The 22237-nt window shown below is 33.6% G+C and overlaps 1 protein-coding gene across 1 annotated transcript in view; it reads left to right on the top strand.

The window, feature by feature from the left end:
• Positions 1–667: 667 nt before the first annotated feature.
• Positions 668–22237, top strand: part of LOC127855047 (uncharacterized) — a gene marked incomplete in the record, with an annotated part of 514210 nt that continues 492640 nt past the window's right edge. The window contains 14 exon segments of the mRNA XM_052390386.1: positions 668–895; positions 12824–12892; positions 13130–13230; positions 13608–13703; positions 14686–14796; positions 15501–15639; positions 16409–16563; positions 16843–16975; positions 17246–17360; positions 17747–17854; positions 18635–18843; positions 19683–19849; positions 21397–21538; positions 21868–22052. Coding sequence (XP_052246346.1) covers positions 822–895; positions 12824–12892; positions 13130–13230; positions 13608–13703; positions 14686–14796; positions 15501–15639; positions 16409–16563; positions 16843–16975; positions 17246–17360; positions 17747–17854; positions 18635–18843; positions 19683–19849; positions 21397–21538; positions 21868–22052 — 1804 coding nt within the window.

The raw sequence follows: 22237 nt of genomic DNA, 5'->3' as shown, positions 1-22237 counted from the left end.
AAATTTGTCTTACGTATTAGTTTAAGCTATTTAAGAAAGTGTTTGCTTACTAAGTTACCATAAACATTTAAATATATTTGAGTCGCGCTCTGTGAAAAGGGGGTTTACTGCATGTGGATAAAGTGTCGTCCCAGATAAGCCTGTGCAGTCCGCACAGGCTAAAAGGGACGACACTTTCCGCTTTTATGATATGTTTCGTTTCAAGAAATGTCTTTTTAGCAAAAATCAAGTTGTGGCGGAAAGTGTCGTCCCAATTAACCTGTGCCGACTGCACAATCTAATCCTTGACGACACTTTACACACATGTATTAAACCCCCTTTTCACAGAGTGCGGGTCAAATACATATAATTGTTTTACACCCAGCCTGTTAAACAAACCCAATTTAAATATTTGGTTGCTATGCAAACATATGCGTCAAATAAATGAACGTTTTGTAAGAAATATAATCAAACAAATTGAAAGAATATGATACGACACATTACAGAATGTAAAACAACGACAAAAATAACTTTGCTAGAACTAAGCTCAACATACAGAGTATGAAGACAAATGTAAGCTACATAAAATCAAGATGCATTTTGAAATTCCTGCTTGCTTAAATCCCCCTGTCTATGCTGCACAGTTTTAAACTTCCTTGTTTTGATCTATAAATCAGCAAACCCCGCTCAGCCAGCGGAACAGTACGACGAAAATACCTGGATGACTGAAGTCGTATTTTGCCAGCTTGAAATTTGATTATTGAACGCGTTTTAACGTATTCCATCAGTAAGGAGACAGTTCTTTGAAAATTCACTGGTTTCATATTGGCTTGCAGGTAGTTATGGTGCGATATATCGCGTGTTTCACGATCCTGGTGGTCTGGTTGTTTGTGGTACCAACGGACGCCTGGCAAGGGTAAGACGAAATTCCTTTTGCATAATAATTATGATGTTTAATACATCGTAGAATGACGATGTTTGTAATATACTTTTTATCGTTTTTACTGGATTTCTTTTAATGTATACATATGACTTAATTACGACCTGGACACTGGAATTTTAATTGCAACCCAACATGCCCTATTACTAGCAATATCCTGTCTTTCAGTAAATATCTTATCGCCCCAATATATAAGTATAAACAATCTTTATCTGTCTCTTATAATTCTTTTTGTGTGTGCAATTTTGCATATTATTCCATGTTTATTTAACACTGATTTAAATTATAATGCATTCATAACAAATATTATTAAAAGTTGTTATATGCACATGTAGTTGTGTAAGTTATATAAACGTGACATTCACATGCTTGCAAGCATTAGCACGCCCTTTTTTTAAATTAAACACTGCACTCCCATGTAAAATGTGTCTGCCAAATCATTCACATATAAGCAGTTTGCACGCTTTAGCTTGACAGTATGAGTAATAACATATTGCTATATTAAAGGAACTGTCAACATGCATTAGAATATCGACATATTGTTTTCTTTACATAATTAAGTCAAGTTTAAGTCTTTAAAAATAAGACCACGTTATTTTAAATAAGTATTATTACTTAAAAACGAAATACACAATAAATACATTGAGTATAGTCGATACAATAATATAATTGATTTAGTTCGAAACGGATTTTTATCTAAGCTGTCACACAGTATTCTGTTCGAGTATTTTACATCTGAACAAAATAAGGCAGTCAAATTATGCACGACCGTACCGCTGGAAAGCAATACTGTTCAATCTTGCTCGAGTGATCGCAATGACTTAAAAACTCACCAAAAGCTACCTTACATAATTTGAAACGTTATGATATATGTATATTACTATATTTATACGTTGATTAAATAGTAATCCCACTTACTTCGCCAAAAAAAATAGAGTTAGTTTTTTTAAGCAGACATGCGTCGTGTTCGTTATAGCTTCTTAATATAAAAAACTATAAACGTTTGCGTTGTGCTACCTGGAGACAGTTAATCATTGGGAAATTTTTATTTAAGTTAGTTAAAAACTGTCCAGAATTTTCTTGTACTTAGATTTTTACGCTTGTGTCTTTGGCTTTAATTCTCTACTAAATGTGAGTTTATTCGTGCAACGGTCACCTTTTTTTTGTCTCTGGAAATGATCCGGAGCAAAAATAATAAAAGTAACTTGCGACACAGAGTGTGCTCCTATTATTCAAACTCAAGGTAAATGATGTTTATTATTTTCATTTAAGCCTTTTGCCTATAGAATTTGAAAATTCAAGATTCAAATTATTTGCTTTTTTCCCCAGCTGTAAAAGAAAATTATGTTTACAAACACAGTAACAAGTGCAAATGTGTTCGAAGGTTGAATAGATCTGTGTTTTAAGAGTATTCGAATACCTTTAATTGTACATCCATAATTTTAAAGAAGCAGTGACAATGATCCAAACACGATGTTGTTTCCGTGTTTGTATGGTATTGTCACGCTCCAATCGACACAAACACACGGTCAAATGGTACTTGAGACATAGAGAGACTATACTGTTCTATGCAGTTACCGATCGCATGCGTTAGATATAGCATTACAATGCAAAATACCCCTCTTCCTAACGGAAACCTTGTGCAACTGATCGGAACAATGTTATACTCCATTTTAAGAACATCTTTAGACGAATTGTTTTTCAAATTTCGCGACGCTTTGTATATAAATAATGTTATTGTCTGTCTGTTTGTTAAACGTTTCGAGGAATATTGACATAACTGGTATTATTGTTCAACTGCTTATAAAAAAAATTATACTTCAAGTCGTGCATGTTGCTGTATAATTTAATAATGATGAACACACCAGCATAATAAGATTTGATAGACCAAGATGTACGCCTCATAATTGGCATTTATATTACGGTTTTCCGAAGAATAGAAAACATGTTCATTTCACTTAGTTCCCAATTTTTTATCTGAAAAGAATATAGTTACATGTGCAAATAATAAGGGAATGAATCATGTATATTAAGGGAATGAATAAAGTAACCCAAAAGCTGTATTGAAATATACTCTTAAAGAATGTATTGTTTCAACATTTTTGATCACACAATAAACTTTTTTTCAAATAAACAATTTAATAATGACTGTTATGCAATGTTCGATGGCATATATGAAAATTCACAAACTAATTTAGTATACAATTTACGTCTGCTTCGTAACGTGTGATCTCTCTTAAAGTAGATTGAAAATCAATGCATCCTGATTCGCTTCAAATTTCAAATATAAGAAAATAAGGCATTGCTGATAAAACAATGCCTTTGTAAGCATATGTCGTCAGATATAAATGGTTCATTTGGTCTCTTAAAGAATGAAGCCAAACTGGACAAATACTATCACGTTCAAAGTATAGTCGTCAATGGATAAAACCAACGGCTATCACGTTATGCACTGTTTTTCACTGTAATAACAGTGAGGTACTGTAATTTAATAAAACGGAGTTTCCTTCAATTTCATTGTCGTATGGGTGGAAATCCAGTCGGTAAGCTCTATATCAAAATAACTGGTGTTGAAAAGTACGTGGATACGCCTTTTTGAATAAATATAAAATGTAGAGTTCATGCGATATGTTACTGTAGAAAAGCGTTTTACATTTGTCACAGTTTTCCGAATCAAAGATGTTCTTCTGTTGCCACTTTCCTACGAGTGAGTGTCTTCATTCAAATGTTCCGTTTTCACTGTTAAGCATATCTTCAATAGTATTCTTTAAATACCGTATATTTTGTCATTCAACCTTTCGTTTGTAAAAATAATAAAGAAAACGTATTTATAAATTTGTACTTTGCGCTGTTATTTTAATTTTACCAAGAAGTGAAATTGGAAAGTTCTTTACTAAGGTAACGTATGAAATTAAGTGTTAGGTCTAGCTTGAATGATCACAAACAGTTTTAAAAGCTCATTAAAATCTACCTTACACAATTTTACACGCTAAGATGAATAATGCGATTACCATTACATCAATTGATACCTGTTTTCAAAACAATGTCGACTTAAATAGGGAGAAGAAGAGTTTTTCGTGTGTGAATATTGTCAACGACGATGTAGAGCATTTGTAAAGTTTAAGGTATATTTTGACAGATGTACAGTAAATATACACAAGTCTGAGAGCCTGCTACGTCCAAAGTTACAAATCTAAGCTAGGATTAAACGACCACGATCAAGGAAAACATATAAAGCAGAAACTATAACCGTTTAATCCCGCCAAATTATAACGAAAAAGAAATATATATAAAACGAAATAGATTTCTATACCTGTATATTAATTAAAATATAAATCTGATTTACGTGAGTATATATTTCATTTAAAAATTCCACAAGTTTTATATATATTTCATCCGTTTGTTGTTTTTTTCAAATCATTTATCGTTAATGGGATTTCTCAATGCTTATTTTAAAGAGTTACTTTGAAACCGGTGCTTTAATTGATGTATGCTATAATGAACGCTAAAAACGGTGTTCATTGACTGCTTCAGTAGCATCGATCTATACTTAATAATGCGTGCATTCTAGTTTTATTATCTTGAGGTTCTTTTATATGTAAATACCTCCAATAGTTATGCTGGTGAAACAGCTTAAGTTGAATACCGATTCTTGATCAATATTTCAATATTTGCTGCAGCTACTTCTACGATAATAAGGCAAATAAATGTACTGCCAAAATTGTCGAAACTTAACAGGTGTATTCATTAAATGGTCGTCTATGAATATTGTTTAAAAGATTTATAAGGACAAGGGGATAATCATGTTTTAAGAAAAGACATGTGGAATACTCTCACTAAACCGCGCGGTACAGAGGTTTTATATCGGGTTAATTTGTTTTCTTATTAAAATTAATAAATACTTAAAACATATTATCTCAACACGCAATACCATGAGGTTTGGTATGTGTTATTGATATTGAAGTGGGGCGACTCTTTTGTAATACTTTTTTTTCGCTTATGGGAGAAGAAGTTATTCTTACGGATCAATGTATATATTTTGTTGTCATGTTTTGCCAATAATTCAAAGCTAATTCTTTTAATTAATAACTGATCACAGGGACTGGGCAATTATAAAAGATCACAGGGACTGATAAATACGCGAACCGGTGAAACTTTCTGGTTTTTTATAAACACAAAACATAATCAAAATATATTTATTGTGTGTTTTTGTAACAATAGCGCAGACTTTTGCTGTTCGAGTTTTGGTTAACGCGTATTTTCTTCAATTTCACAAGACGACAGCGATTTCACGGTTTATTGCTTTAGTGATAACCGTTACACTACAGTCACTTATTAATATCTTAGTTAGAAGTTGATTTTTCAAGCGGTTCCGTAGTGTAGTGGTTACACGCTCGCTTCACATGCGAGAGGCCCAAGGTTCAAGCCCCAGTAGAATAAAATTATTTTATTTGTGTTCTATGTTAACTTTTTGTTTTGATGTAGACATTTTAGTTTAAAGAAATATGTTGTTTTATTGTAACCATTTTTTGTTTTTATTATGCCCATGAAATATATGTGTGAGAGGGTGGGGGTTGTAAACACATTAAAACTTGTAAAGTGTTTTCATATCAACGAGTACTCAATCCCTATCGTAAATGAGCAACGTAAGAATTAGTTCATAATCATCTCCCTTTGAAGATGAGAAAAATATGAAATTACGCTTACAAGATGAAGCAGATTTTTTAAAACCTACCCAGTTCTGTTCCAATAATGAATGCTGCACACGGATGCCAGTAAAAAAAGAAACCAATGTAAATAAAATGAACTATTAAATATTTGGGTGTTACAACACAAAATCATAGATAATGGTTATTTGGGGTTTATAACACAACATCATAGTTAATGGTTATTCGGGGGGTTATAACACTAAATCATAGATAATGGTTATACCAGTATCTTTTTCTATTTAAAAAAAAATGATCGGCCAATATATTAATATTTACAGAAGAAAAAGATTCATTCCATGTAACTTCATTGAGTGCCTTTTACACAGAAATTCCCCACGCCCTTTGATGCTTTGCATCAATAGTTATCTTGTTTAACAATTTATTATGGTCATCAACTAAGTTTATTCACGCCCCATAGGTCTATAATGATACATAAACTTAGAAAGGGAAGTCGATTGCTTTCATATTTAGTGGGTAAGTGTATGTTTCATCCACTGTATGTCATCTTTCTACCAGTCATATCCATTTTCTCAATGCAGAACAGGCCACATTGCTAAATATTTAATAAAGACATATCAAAATACGTATTTATATTATGCCACCGTTGTCTTAAATAGTTCCAAACCAGGGTATAAGAATATTATAAGAAATGAGCTACAGTTAAGTAGCTTTTCGTTCAATAATATTAAGAATTTTCTTGTTACAACGTGCTTGATGTTTATTACAGTACATACAATACAAGTATCATGCAGAGAAATCTACTATACGCAAATGAGCATTTAACTGTATAACTTGTTCTTCCTGAGCTAGATAACTATGATCAGGATATTCAATTACATCCTCTTACATTATGAAAAAGGGTGAAAACGGGATTTAGCTGATACGTGTGCCACTTCTATTCATCATGCATCAAACGCTGAAGTCTTTGAATGCGATAAAAAATTTACTGATGCTTCTAAATCCTTATACTTTAATAAGTAAGTTAAAGGACGTCAACAATTCATTTTTTTAATACAAAGCAATTTATAAAAAGTTGAAATCTAAATAAGTCATTGCATCGGAAATCATTTGTGTATTGTATTTAACCTTGGTTTGTACCATATAGTGGTTTTATGGGTGACGTTCAAATCCTTGACTTTAGCCTTTAAGCAAAAATGCAGAATAGTCACATTCCCTATGAGTTTACCAACGATCAGATGACGAACAACCCAAACATTGCACATAGTGTTTTGTTATAAAAAACTTAAAGTATAAACAACGCATTTATGGGCGAGACATTTAGTTGTTGCTTAAATTGAATCGTGCGAGAATTGTCGGTGGTTGATACGTTTAAGTTGATCACTTTATCTTGAGGTTGTTGTTGAAAATTGAAACTTATTTGAATGCCTCGGAAATAAAGACATAAAGCTAATTGTTTATTTAAGGATGTTGCTTTACATTTCTCAAGATGGGCCAAATTGTTTTGTTTTAATGGTAACATTTCCCATGCGTGTGTTCGTGTAAGTCAACATAGCAAAACGCCCCTAAGCTTTGGTTAAAGAAACCACGCGGAAGTTAGAGTATATTTACTTAATAGGGAGAATACCCATTGCCATTTACATAATTCACATGCATATCTAATGGTTTTAAGACTATTGTATGTCAATACGTCGTTGATTTAATTATAAATCACGAGATCGATGTGAAGATTTTTCGCTCACTGTTGTATCCATAAAAGGCGCTTTAGTAATTGATCGGCAACAATTTCGACAGCACATAAATAAATCCAATATATAGTGAATTCAAATCTTTTTAACCAGCTTAACTTAATTTTTATAAATAATAAGATATATACCATTTATTTATTGTTGATATTGACACAAAGTGCTTTTGATCATTTCGATGCAATTATAGTAATAACGATAGACCAGAGTTAAACAAATTGTTTCATATATTATTATCAATATTTCATATCGTGATTATAAAAAGTAATTAAGTGACCTAGGTCTAATGGGTAAATGTTTCATGTCTTAAAAGAATCGGATCGCTTTAACTGAACAAAATGTCATCCACTTTAAATCTTAGCCATTTACGATGAATAAAATTAAGTCACAAATCAACGCAAGAATCAGCATGTCAACATGCTTTGTTTCGACAACATTGGTTGTCAATGGCATGTACATTAAACCAGAAAAACTAACAGGTGGAGTAGGGCATGCAACCAGAGATCACATCGTTAACACACAAAACACAGTTCACAGTTAGGCCGCTGACTGTATTTTATAAATACAAGTTTTTTAAACTCTTTCTTTACAATGCAAATAGACCGATAAATATCAGTGGATACAATACAATTGGAGGTTTTGTCACTCGTATAATTTCAGTTAAACACTTTAAATCTGAAGAACGATTGTTTAAACGTTCGTGAAAAAACGCATTTGAATGAGAAGTATCCAGGGATGCTTATTTAATAAAATCGTTTTTGTGTTCATATCTACCAGCATGTCAAAGTTCTTATATACGTTGACACGCATGAATATGTGAAAATTCCTTTTTTTTTAAAGAACCCAATGCGGGAGTTCAGATATATTCACTTAAATTTACTGATTAATACCACAACAATCAGAATCAACCGTATTTTTTAAATATACAATTTCATTTAATATACGATCTTTTATGTTATTGAGACGTAAAGTTTGAAATAAAACTATACAACGAGTGGCAAAACCTCCAATTGTATGCAACCACTGATATGTATCGGTATATTTGCATTGTTAAGAAATATTTTTTCCAAGCGTGTATTTAGGCTTTAATCGCGATGTTGTTTAATGATGCTTCGGCAAATAAAACATTCGCGGTATATTATTTACCAAGCAGAAAATCTTATCCAATATTGTGTACTCAATAACTCCATGACTTATGGTAACAGTCAATCAAGCAGTATTGTCATGGTGGGATAAATATATCACATCCGTTTCATGTGCGTCGTCAACATGTCAGCATAGGAACAGCAAGGCCGTTTATAGAAACTCCGCCTGAATATGTATGCGTCTATGCGATTTATGTGAGAAAATTCGGAATGATGACTTTTGTAGTCTAGTCTTTATTTAAGGCAAATGACTAATAACTTCACACGCAACCGCCCCCACACACGCTACAAACTTAATCATGGTTAAGGCTGCGTCAAAACATCGTGACAGTTAATGCAAACATTTGGGTATAAAGTTTAAACTCAAAATATAAAAGGAGTGTAGGTTTTTCATTTAATTACTCTGTACTTGGTGAAATATTTAACAGAGCAATAATAACACATTCATCAGGAACAGTGTAAGGACATTTTGTGTCGCGCGATACATTTCGTTGTTGTTTAGCGATGAATATTACAAATTTAAGGCAACGCAAAGTGCATGCTTCCAAAAGAAACAACAACACAATAGGCCATGTTCCTTTAGAGCAATATACTTATACAAGATACCACATTTATTTACAAACAAAATTAAAACCACCACAGGTTTAGGTGGATTATTAGTTACTGCTATTTGCTAAATTGTTCGTCATACTAAAATTGAGGGCGCTGCGCCTCGGTTGTAGTTAACTTTGTTTTTTTGCTAAGTGACCTAGCGCCTGATCAAATAAAGATGTTGTCTAAACTTGTTCATATTTCTGTGACCTATGCAATACGTAACTGTAAAGCGTTTTACATTTGCCACAGCTTTCCGATTTAAAGATGTTCTTCTGTTGCCACTTTCCTACGAGTGAGTGTCTGTTGATTATGTCAGAGCAACTTCCGAATACATATTTTCCATATTTTTTTGATTTTAAAGAATCCCATAAGGAAGTAAAAGTTTATCGTTTTGTGTTATTGCTTGATTGCAAGTGATTATACGATATTTGCGGAATTGCGTAAAAGTATACTTTATAAACAATCGGGTACACAGTTCTCCTAAAAGCAATCAAGCTACAAAGTCCTTATATCTTAAATGTGCGTGAAACTTCATTTAAATATTCCGTTTTCACTGTTAAGCATCTTCAATAGTATTCTTTAAATACCGTATATGTTGTCACTCAACCTTTCGTTAGTTAAAATTATAAAGAAAACGTAATTATAAATGTGTACTTAGCGCTGTTATTTTCATTTTACTCGTACAAAGCAATTTATAAAAAGTTGAAATCTAAATAAGTCATTGCATCGGAAATCATTTGTGTACTGTATTAAACCTTGGTTTGTACCATATAGTGGTTTTATGGTTGACGTTCAAATCCTTGACTTTAGCCTTTAAGCAAAAATGCAGAATAGTCACACTCCCTATTAATTTACCAAAGATCAGTTGACGAACAACCCAAACATTGCACATAGTGTTTTGTTAAATTAGTGTTAATAAAAATGAAGTATTAACAACGCATTAAGGGGCGAGACATTTAGTTGTTGCTTAAATTGAATCGTGCGAGAATTGTCGGTGGTTGATACGTTTAAGTTGATCACTTTATCTTGAAGTGGTTGTTGTTGAAAATTGAAACTTATTTGAATGCCTCGGGAATAAAGACATTAAGCTACTTGTTTATTTAAGGATGTTGTTTTACATTTCTCAAGATGGTCCAAAGTGTTTTGTTTTAATGGTAACATTTCCCATGCGTGTGTTCATGAAAGTCAACATAGCAAAACGCCCCTAAGCTTTGGTTAAAAAACCACTCGGAAGTTAGAGTATATTTACTTAATAGGGTGAATACCCATTGCCATTTACATAATTCACATGCATATCTAATGGTTTTAAGACTATTGTATGTCAATACGTCGTTGATTTAATTATAAATCACGAGTTCGATGTGAAGATTGTTCGCTCACTGTTGTATCCATAAAAGGCGCTTTAGTAATTGATCGGCAACAATTTCGACAGAACATAAATAAATCCAATATATAGTGAATTCAAATCTTTTTAACCAGCTTAACTTAATTTTTATAAATAATAAGATATATGCCATTTATTTATTGTTGAGATTGACACAAAGTGCTTTCGATTCTTTCGATGCAATTAAAGTAATAACGATAGACCAGAGTTAAACAAATTGTTTTATATATTATTATCAATATTTCATATCGTGATTATAAAAAGTAATTAAGTGCCCTAGGTCTAATAGGTCGATGTTTCATGTCTGAAAAGAATCGGATCGCTTCAAGTGAACAAAATGCCATCCACTTTAAATATTAGCCATTTACAATGAATAAAATTAAGTCACAAATCAACGCAAGATTCAACATGTCAATATGCTTTGTTTCGACAACATTGGTTGTCAATGGCATGCACATTAAACCAGAAAAACTAACAGGTGAAGTAGTGCATGCAACCAGAGATCACAGCGTTAACACACAAAACACAGTTCACAGTTAGGCACCTGACTGTATTTTATAAATACAAGTTTTTTAAACACTTTCTTTACAATGCAAATAGACCGATAAATATCAGTGGATACAATACAATTGGAGGTTTTGTCACTCGTATAATTTCAGTTAAACACTTTAAATCTGAAGAACGAGTGTTTAAACGTTCGTGAAAAAACGCATTTGAATGAGAAGTATCGAGAGACCAGGGATGCTTATTTAATAAAATTGTTTTTGTGTTCAATTCTACTAGCATGTCAAAGTTCTTATATACGTTGACACGCATGCATATGTGAATATTCCTTTTTTTTAAAGAACCCAATGCGGGAGTTCAGATATATTCACTTAAATTTACTGATTAATACCACAACAATCAGAATCAACCGTATTTTTTAAATATACAATTTCATTTAATATACGATCTTTTATGTTATTGAGACGTAAAGTTTGAAATAAAACTATACAACGAGTCGCAAAACCTCCAATTGTATGCAACCACTGATATGTATCGGTCTGTTTGCATTGTTAAGAACTATTTTTTTCAAGCGTGTATTTAGGCTTTAATCGCGATGTTGTTTAATGATGCTTCTAATGAACGGCAAATAAAACATTCGCGGTATATTATTTACCAAGCAGAAAATCTTATCCAATATTGTGTACTCAATAACTCCATGACTTATGGTAACAGTCAATCAAGCAGTATTGTCATGGTGGGATAAATACATCACATCCGTTTCATGTGCGTCGTCAACATGTCAGCAAAAGAACAGCAAGGCCGTTTATAGAAATTCCGCCTGAATATGTATGCGTCTATGCAGTAAGATTTATGTGAGAAAATTCGGAATGATGACTTTTGTAGTCTAGTCTTTATTTAAGGCAAATGACTAATAACTTCACACGCAACCGCTCCCACACACGCTACGAACTTAATCATGGTTAAGGCTGCGTCAAAACATCGGAACAGTCATTGCAAACTTTGGGGTATAAAGTTTAAACTCAAAATAAAAAAGGAGAGTAGGTTTTTAATTTAATTACTCTGTACTTGGTGAAATATTTAACAGAGCAATAATAACACATTCATCAGGAACAGTGTAATGACATTTTGTGTCGCGCGATACATTTCGTTGTTGTTTAGCGATGAATATTACAAATTTAAGGCAACGCAAAGTGCATGCTTCCTAAAAAAACACAATAGGACATGTTCCTTTACAGCAATATACTAATACAAGATACCACATTTATTTACAAACAAAATTAAAACCACCACAGGTTTAAGTGGATTATTAGTTACTGCTATTTGCTAAATTGTTCGTCATACAAAAATTGAGGGCGCTGCGCCTCGGTTGTAGTTAACTTTGTTTTTTTTTTTGCTTAGTGACCTAGCGCCTGATCAAATAAAGATGTTGTCTAAACTTGTTCATATTTCTGTGACCAATTTCCATCAATATTAACTAATGCATTTGGCCCCCATTACGGTTTCACGGTTTTTCTAAAATATTACCCAGGGAATTTGTTTTTGACCTCGCTTGGCTCAAATTCAGATTAGTCATATATATGGTTTAAATGAATATTCTGGCGAAGCTGGGTACAGATTGAGCAAACGCGTAGCCTCTAGAGTGATTTCTAATTAATACATGGCAATACACGACGTTGGAAGAAGGAGATAAACGTCCCACAACGCTCATGTGAGCTCATATATTATTGGAATCAGGACGTTAAACCAGTATGCAACGTATTGGATAAAACAATGCAACCACACTGAAACTACTATTAACACAGACTAATGCGCGAATACAAAACATTCATGTTCAGTCATGTTACTCTACGGCATGATTTCAGTCACTACGAGACGTATCTTGTGAGACGAGAACGACTTAACAGCTACTGTATTTGTTGGTACTGGTGGTGGTAAGTAGCCTTTCTGAGATATTATTTTATCAAAACTGTTTCCTGTTATTGTATTTGAAAGATTGACTTTACAAAGAGAAATTAAAAATACAATTGTGTAACACCAACGAGAATGACGCAGAAAAAGACCTGCAAACAGCATACACCATATGTTGTAACAAATGTTATTGACATGTATACTATCTTGTTTTGTTTTTGAAAGTGTCGTTAAATTTAACTATGCACTTATTTTCAAAGGGGATGTTCGTATTTTCGGCACTACTGGGAGACATATTATACCTACGAATACAGATGTAGTGCAGGGTGGTTTCACAATGGTGACCAGAATTGCAATCGTCGTAAGTGATAAAATTTAACGACACAATGCACCGCTTACACCTTAAAATATACCAGAGGGAAAACAATACTGACCGGGACATACTGATCTCTAATAACAATTCTACAATTATTATTTGGAGGGAAAAACCTCAACACTATTTTGCAAATAATTCCTTGATATATTCTATTATTTTGTGGTGCTGATACCCTAATTCGTGCCAGACTATATCACTAAAACATTAGGCGACTTTTCTGGCCTCCTGTATCATTTGAAGAAATTGCTCTGTGCAGCTACGCGTTTTTAATATGTTTTTGTTTTGTACACACATAAACCAGATAAAAAACGAGATTTTCTATAGCCGGTCTATCAAAGCTGATTATCTGATTATGAATTCAGCTATCTGCAGCCCAGACTGCGCCAACGGCGGGACTTGTACTAGCCCAAACCAGTGCAGCTGTCCTTCTACTTCACAAGGGCCTTATTGCCGGAAATGTAAATACGTGTTTAAAGTTACCTTTAAAGGCATCAGAAATGTTATTGATTAAATAAAATATTTCTTAATAGTAAACAAAAAAGACTGTTAATATGCATTATACGTCATTGTATGCAAAGTATATACACACATTATTACTTGTAATTAATCGCAATCAATAGTTGTTATGTTCAAGGTGCAAGTGTGTGTTTCTTTATGAACGGGTGTACTATTGCCCGATGATTTTGCTAATTTTGACCGAAAAGTAAGTTGATTTCTTGCCAATGATATTGCTATTTGGAAAACACAATCGTATTTTGCTTTTTGTCGGTCGGGCTGCATGCTATCGGTCTATCGGCCCTTAAAAAGGTAAGATTCCACTAGTTATCTTAATCGGATGAGACCTTAAATCATACAAACGGGTGGTTTGGGAACTTGTGAGGCAATTAAAACCACTATTTGATTTTTCACCTGTCATGATAACAGGTGAAATTAAAATTAAAGATAGTTTATAATTACTCACGACAATTTTGACCTCTGGTGATGTAAAAGGGTATGCTGGCGACTTGGAAAAACAAACAGACCACTACTGCGTCGAATTGTCAAAGGTTAAGGTCACAAGAAGTGTAGCTTGTTTACCGTGATAATGATTTTAAAAGAGTATTGGAAAAGGTGATTTGTTTGATTGGTACTCTGGAAATCTCGGATAAATAGAAGATGCCATTTAGTATTACGTTCAGACGTCAATATCACAAAGGCTTATAAGATGAGCATCTTTGCTCGCACGATATTTTTCTATCATAATCGAATAATTGCATGCTGATCACTTTTAGGGATGCTGTTTACTTTCATAACCTAGACAGATGAATGGCAACTACAAGAGATTAAAGGGTCAAGGTCATAGTTCTATTCCCTTAAACAATCTAATAGAATTGCATATTTTCTGGCTTGAATAAAAGTTGTGAATGGTCATGTTTTGCAAACATCTATTTTTTATTGCAGTGACTTGTTCCTATGCGAGACCGTGCTACCCCGGAGAATGCCTTGATGACGTCTCGTGCAGGTGTTCAGAAGGATTTTCGTTGAACAGCACCTCCAACGGATGCACGAACTGTAAAATTATTCTCCTTGTATAATTATGAAAACATAGAAAAAGTGTCGAGTTCAGCCCATATAAGACACCGGAGTCTTCCATTGACGTACCAATACCAATTTCAGTGTAAACGTCTGCTGCCATGAATGCACTATCACTTTTAAAAAGTTTCGATCTTTCAACATATTTCTCACATACATCATTGCGCTGATATATAGAGAATGTGAGTTTTATATAAAGATCAAGTTTATCATGCGAGGCTTAGAACCATGGTATCGCAAGGCTTGCCGAGCGCTACCCTGGTTCGAGCCGAGCATGGTAAACTTGATCTTTATCCAACACTCGCATAATACTCTATTTATCATATTATTTCCGCCCTGTTCCATTAATAATTATCAAATATCGCATTTTTTGAAATTTTGTTCTTCCGTAGTTGACAAAAACAGTTTCTTAATTTTTTGAAAACCCCCGAGTGTGATGTAAAAATAGCGACAGTAAAAGCTATAGTTTATACGATCGCTTTCATTCTATCTAATATTTTCTGTTAATAGGATACATTTGCATCTTGTAAAGTTTCATGGTATAATACACTTCTTGTAAGTTTCAAATGGCATGATTTAATTGTATTTCACGTGGATATGAGACGTGTACTTTTTGCGTCTCGTATTAGTTACACTTTGAGTTCGCTCCGATATCATTTTCAACATGTATTGTTTTTTTTCAGTCATTGAAAGCGAAAAACGCCTTCAACCTCAGATTGTTCAATCGAACGTCAGCATCAAAAACATCCGTCGATTCGACAATAGAATAAATTTCATGTTTGTGTTGGAGATTTTGGATGTGAACTCGTCATTAGTCTGGAGGTCGGTCTAAAACAAAATAATGTTTTACATTTTGATTGAAGGGGCTGTAATTTGATAAATCTATGTTATATTTGAGAATCAAGACCGGTTGTATAGAATAAACAGCTATCCTGAAAACGTTACATTTTCAAAAGAAATTCAGCGTATTATATAATGCAATACTATAATCCTAATCCACTTTCCGAAAATATTTTATCCTGTGCCTGTTTTATAGTGGTGGCTGTTTGGAAGCATCAATGTAAAGCTACTGCTTTAGAAATGTCAACGAATTGCTTGTTTTCTTAACTTATGACATAACAAACTAAGACTCAACTAAGACGTTATCATAAATGAATATAAACTAGAACATTTCGTATTGGGATATTATATAATTATTAAGAAACCTGACAAGTTTGCTTATTAGTAAAACCCTTATTGATATTCAATCTTTAAGGAGCAGTTTGAAGAAAGGGCAGAAGACGCTGCTTTGACTAACAACTTTTACATTATTTGAAAAAAAGCAGTGTTTGCATAATCTAGACATATCCCTATAATTCTGAAAATCGAAAATTGCTCCGAAAACAGACAAATGATCAGACCAAATATTAACAGTTTCATCATAAAATATATACACCTTATTTTTTCTTTACACATTTCATTTGAACCGTGTTTCTAAGCCAGTATTAATGTCTAAAATGCTGATTGTTTTTGTAATAAATAATCAAGTCGTAGCTCATTTGGTTGTGATAATTCATGTTACTGTTTACTTAATAATAAGTATCGTTGATAGCAACCAGCGGGAGTTTAACAACCTCAAGTTCGAAATGAAGGCATTGTTTGATGGCATTGACAACCTTCCAAATCGCCCTAATTACGTTCACGAAAATAAAATCGGAATTGTACAGAATATCATCACTGCTAATGTCAGCAAAATTCCGCGAAGAGGTATGTTAAAAAACATAATCATTTTTCTATCAAGATTTCGTTTAATCAACCTATGCAATAATTAAACAAACAACTTGTATGCGGCTGGAAATGAACAGTTTAGTATTAATATATTTACTTCTGGGAAAATTAAGATATTTTTAGATAGGTTTTATTGCTTTCAAAGCCAAATAGCATTTTTGATATACTCTTACATCGTTATTGTATAATTTGTGAACGTTATGGGTCGAAATCTGTATTCTGTAACGCTTTTTAATTTTTTTGTTGTTGCGTTTTAAGGATCAGTGCGCGATTCTGGCTCGTTTAAGGAATATGCGTGTCAAGGCGTGGCTAGAAACAGCCCAAAGGAGGAGTCCGCTACCTGCGTCATCGATGATGACCAGTTTGTGACTCTTATTGAACACGGAGATTGGTAATTGTGTAACGTTAATAAGTGAAACAAGTGGTGCTGTAGTACATATTTTTTGCACAATTGGCTTTTATATTTGCATCTAGATACTTAACTTATTTACAAAATTGTTGAACATTTACTTTTGTAATGTTCTACATGTATTTTGAAAATGTATGCACATTGCACATTCAGACTGACAAACTAAGAAAGTGACTGTCGCATTATCGAAATGAATTTTCGAAGAATTTAATTTATTTTACAGAGGTAACTGTATTATGTATTTGCTTTTAGGCTCACAGTTCAATTTCGGTCTACAAGCGGTGGCTTTCAGGAGCTTCGGAATACTGATCGACAAAGCGAACCTTACGCTACCAAATATTACAACGGGCTTTCGGTCATCAAAACGGTAAACAATTAAAAAACAATGTATTTATGATTTAATGTATAACGGGTTATGTATAACCGGTACGACTGACTGCTCTGTATACTGAATTCACTTTTTTACGATATGTGTGGTTTAGCACAGGTCTAAATATAAACATTATGTGATAAGTATTTTTCAAACGAAATTTTACAGCTTTCATGCGAAACCATGATTTTTTTAGATGTAATTAAACATTTGAAACATGGTGCAAAACAATAGTCTTAATAAATTATATTGATTAATATTTGCATGTTTGTACAAAAAAACAATAGCGAAGTGCCTAACAAAGTGTGTCTCCTTCTTTCTTTCCCATAGAATAGTCGTGGCTAAACAGCAGTAATTTATAAAATGAAATGTTGTTTACGTAGGTTGAGTTTCGGTTCGACTTCATAGCCCCGATACACTGCTCAGAAGATGATAAAAGAACCTGTCCAACTAATGATACTATTCTTGACATACCGGACGTTTATACGAAGGTACATCCAATCATCTACAAAGTATATATTGGTAAAATGTATTAAAGCGAACACAGCTCTGGTAAACGTTCAATTACTGATCAGTAAAAAAAGTAGATTTTATTAAAATGTATTTTACTTTATTCCTATTTGATTAGCATTGCAAGGGAGTTAATTTGATTTTGTAAATAATAAATGTGAGGTTGTGAGTTCCATTAAACCGGATCAAATGCAATTACTTTGTAAGGAACGTTTCAATTGAATGACATTCGTGTTTCACATTGTGTGTATTTTTCGTGAATTTTTTTGAGCACGAGTTTTTGTAGCGTGTCTCAAGTTGGCCAAAGGCAAGCGTTTCCTTGCCTTTATGATGGGACCACGTGCTATAATTGTTGTTATCCCTTCCTGACGCAGCCGAAGCCTCATTTTTTGTAATATCGGAGCCTTTATAAATTTAAAATTTATAAGTTAAATTTACCATGGACACGGTCGTTAAATACTAGCATTTTTAAGTTTTAAAGATTAAAACAAGAGGAGCACACTTTAACTCAACCTCGATAGCTGGAATTAAAACACTCACCACATTTTAGGCAAGTGGTAGCCTATGTGTTAAGTTATTTGCTGCTCAGAACTTGTGTCCTTCCAAACCAGGTGTTTTTAGTTCTATCCAATACATTGATATAACTTTAAAGGAGGAACGTTATGTTCTGGAAGAAAATAAACGAATCAAATAACCAAAAATAGGACATTATTCCCAACAGTTCTTGATATTTTAAGCAGGATATATTGGATCTCTTTCAGAACCCTATCAGACCGCGTTGGCTAGGCTGGACGGACGAACTGTCTGGGGTAGGTGAATACTACATGGAAGTGTTTAAGCTTGGGCCAAACAGAGACGAACGTCTGGTTGAGACGACTCCTTTAAACCCCGAGTTCTTTGCAACTATACCCCATACTAACGGCACTATTCAGTACCCGGAATACAGGCCATCGGCTCCTGGGATGTACAGGTATTCCGAAAACAGGAGACAACTTGTTACTGTCGCTGTTAAAACATTTGCTTTAAAATCCAATCTGACGACTAAATGATCTCTCTCTCAAAGATCTCATTATATGTAACATGAATTGATTTTAGTTTATTTTTCAAACTAAATTGAACAGCAACCGCCTTTTGGTCATTTTGAAACTAACAAAAATATTTTTTTTGCTTAAAGATCCAAAAACATTGCCGCATACAATTATGATATATACAAACTTCAAACAATTGCAATACGAAGATTAATTGCAATCGAAAGACCCTAAAACATTATAGTAAAAACATTAAAATACAAACATTCTGCAATTATTTAGCATCTAAAAATCGTTTCATGACGTCATATATTTTCATTTTACGGATGATCTCGAGTCAGGATCGGATTCTTTCGGTTTGCGTTAATTTGCATAATTTGGAGCGCAGGTGTCTTTGCTATTAATTAGGTCCGCGAGCTATGATAATAGACAACTTCAAAATCATGGGAAAACCCAAGTTTTCCCTTGACGTAATTCCAGTTAGCTATATTTGCCCCTAATACACTTTCATTTTTCACGCTCTTTTCTTTTTTCTCTCTGAATTGCTAACAGCAGGACGCCCTCGTTTTAGCTACGCTTATACATAACCTAATGAATATTCTTTTCTACGCTTCCCGAAGCAAAACTCGCGTTTACTCGTGAATGTTCGGATATTGCCGCGAAAATAGTTAGCCCCAAAATAAAAAACGAACATTTTGTATCTCGTTTAATAAATGTTTTCAGACCACTTACGCGTTTTGATTGCGAATAAAGTCAATAAACGTTCATGTCGTTTTGAAAGCGTCCTTTTGGAGGTCCGTGACTTCTCCAACAACTCTCGGATTGCTCGCCGGTTTGTGTTGTACGACGCCACCTCATCAATATCTCTGAACAACAAGACCGCCAAACTGTACGTGTCGTCTGCTGTTGAGGAGACCGGATACACCTGGCAGACACCGGCGGCAACAGGTCAGTGAAGATATTTGTGGAATGATACAACTAGACAGACATAAATTAATAATACATGGGAAGTTAATGAATTTAGCGAAATTATTATTAACGTTAGATCATTAAGATATACTAGGTATATTGCCCCATAAGAACGATCAATTATCAAGGAGAAAACAGGATTTTCAATTACGCTAGGAACATTGTATTATTGCTAGGGATGTCAACGAATATCCGAATATCCGAATATTCGGTCCCGGACCGAATATTCGGATACAGTTTTCCGAATCGAATATTCGGAAGAAAAAATAAAAAAAATCGAGTCATTTCAAAGACTTTGTATTCGTGAAATTTGCTTCAAACATTGTTAAAAAAGTTGTTCCTCGTGTCATAATGTTTATTCCTGCTACGCGCGATAATGCGTCGCTATGGTGATGACAGTATACCGGTCATAAATCCCGCTAATTGCCTAACAAACACAGACACTTTGTGTCAAAATTGTGATAGGTGCAAATCGCGTTGGCAATCAAAACACCGACCTGCAATTGATCCAATGACTCGAATTACATTTAAAATTATTAAAGATTAAATGAGTAAAGGAAAAGCCAACTTGGTGTAAAAAACGAATAAAACCGTATGGCAATTAAACCACCTTGATCTTATAACTCGAATTACATTTAAAATGATCCAAGATTTAATGAGTGAAGGAAGTGCCGACTTGGTGTGAAAAACAAAGAGATCGTATGGTTATAATCACGTTGTCCAATCAAAAAGCTTTTAGAAAATAATTTAATCAACCTCTAACGAGTATTTGCGTATCGTATGGTCCAAACTTTAATTAATTACTCAATATTCAATCAGGTATTATACTTAAAGAAATGTTTTTGGTAGTTCGCCCTCATTTAATTGAAAATATTATAATTGCTACACGCATAAAGTAAATCTCTGTCCAAGCAAAATGCCGCCTACGCCTTCCGCTGCTTGGAAGTATTTCACGACATCATCCGATAAGAAGTCGCCGATCCAAGTGACTTTTAAACGTGGCAACTTTAAAAGACTGACTGTTTAGTCTGTTAAACAGGTTCAAAGTGTGTTGTGGCTATGTACATAATTCGTTTAAGTTCTGTTTTGTCATGTAATTATTTTGTCGTCATGTAATATTATGTTTCTCGTTCTATTGTTGATGTACAATATTAATAGTTTAAAAACAGTTTTTGTCATTTAATTTTAACAATAAAAAGTAATCAACAAAATCAGCTTCGAATTATCGACGGCAATGCTGTGTCAATATTTAGTCACTTCCGGTGCACTTCCGGTAAATACGAAAGTAGAATTCTTGGAGTAATGGTACGGTAAACAAAGTTGACTTTTTCCAACAGATGTTGACCGAATATCCGAATATTCGTTCGGAAGGATGACCGAATATTCGAATACCAAAATCGGTATTCGTTGCCATCCCTAATTATTGCTAATTGTTGATACCCGTATAATGTCTGCCGTAATAAAATTGACAATAGTGTTGTTTAAAAGAAAAACATATTATAAAATTTACCATTTAAAACTCCTAGGTAATCAAGTGACAGTCAGTGTCGCTTGGCCGAATTATTTTGTCAACCACGTACATGAAGATGGTCTTTTCCTCGGGGAAATCGAGCATTATCCGATTCAGTTCAAAGAGATACAAGATGACGGAGTACTGTTCAGTCAAAAGTAATAAAATAAATTATTTATTTGTTATCGATTAATATTTTACCTTAAATATCAATTTGTTAGTATGTTTAAGAAATATAGAACATATTTTCGTGTATGTATGTAAGAGCTTTATTTAACTCAATCAATTTAGTGTGATTAAAGTGAAAGAACTTCGGGAGTTACATACATTCTAAAAATATTGCCAGTCATTGAGCCATACACATTATTTTACTCTATTAAATTGTACATTACTCGGATTCTTCATAAATTATTATCTGGCAACTCCAGAGAGCAACACAGTATTCTACAAAGAACACACATGGTTAACATCAACATTTATCATGCAGATATGTAGCGGATGTTCTAGACGACAATGTAGAGCCTCGAACCCGAAAGGCGATATCGAACTTTCACGGTATAGTCAAGTACGAGATCTTCTGGGGGTCAACAGTAGATACAAGGGAACCCACATCCGGTTGGGAAATCATACCACTGAAAGAGTCGTTTACTGCAACCAGAATATTAGCTGACGGTAATTTCTCTATTATTGAGTTATTTTTGAAACTTATGCTTAGATAAACTTTTAATAGGTTAATAAACATTATTACAAAAACATGTTTGAATTAATTAAAAAAAAAGTGCAGGATCTAAACCTCTTCTAGATTGTTTATGCGTGAAAATAAAGCGTGCCAACTAGAATTTTATTTTATTTTCGGT

The sequence above is a fragment of the Dreissena polymorpha genome, chromosome 13, assembly GCF_020536995.1.
Source record: "Dreissena polymorpha isolate Duluth1 chromosome 13, UMN_Dpol_1.0, whole genome shotgun sequence".
Lineage (NCBI taxonomy): Eukaryota > Metazoa > Mollusca > Bivalvia > Myida > Dreissenidae > Dreissena > Dreissena polymorpha.
The sequence above is the reverse complement of the archived record's forward strand: the minus strand, read 5'-3'. Positions and strand labels throughout refer to the sequence as shown.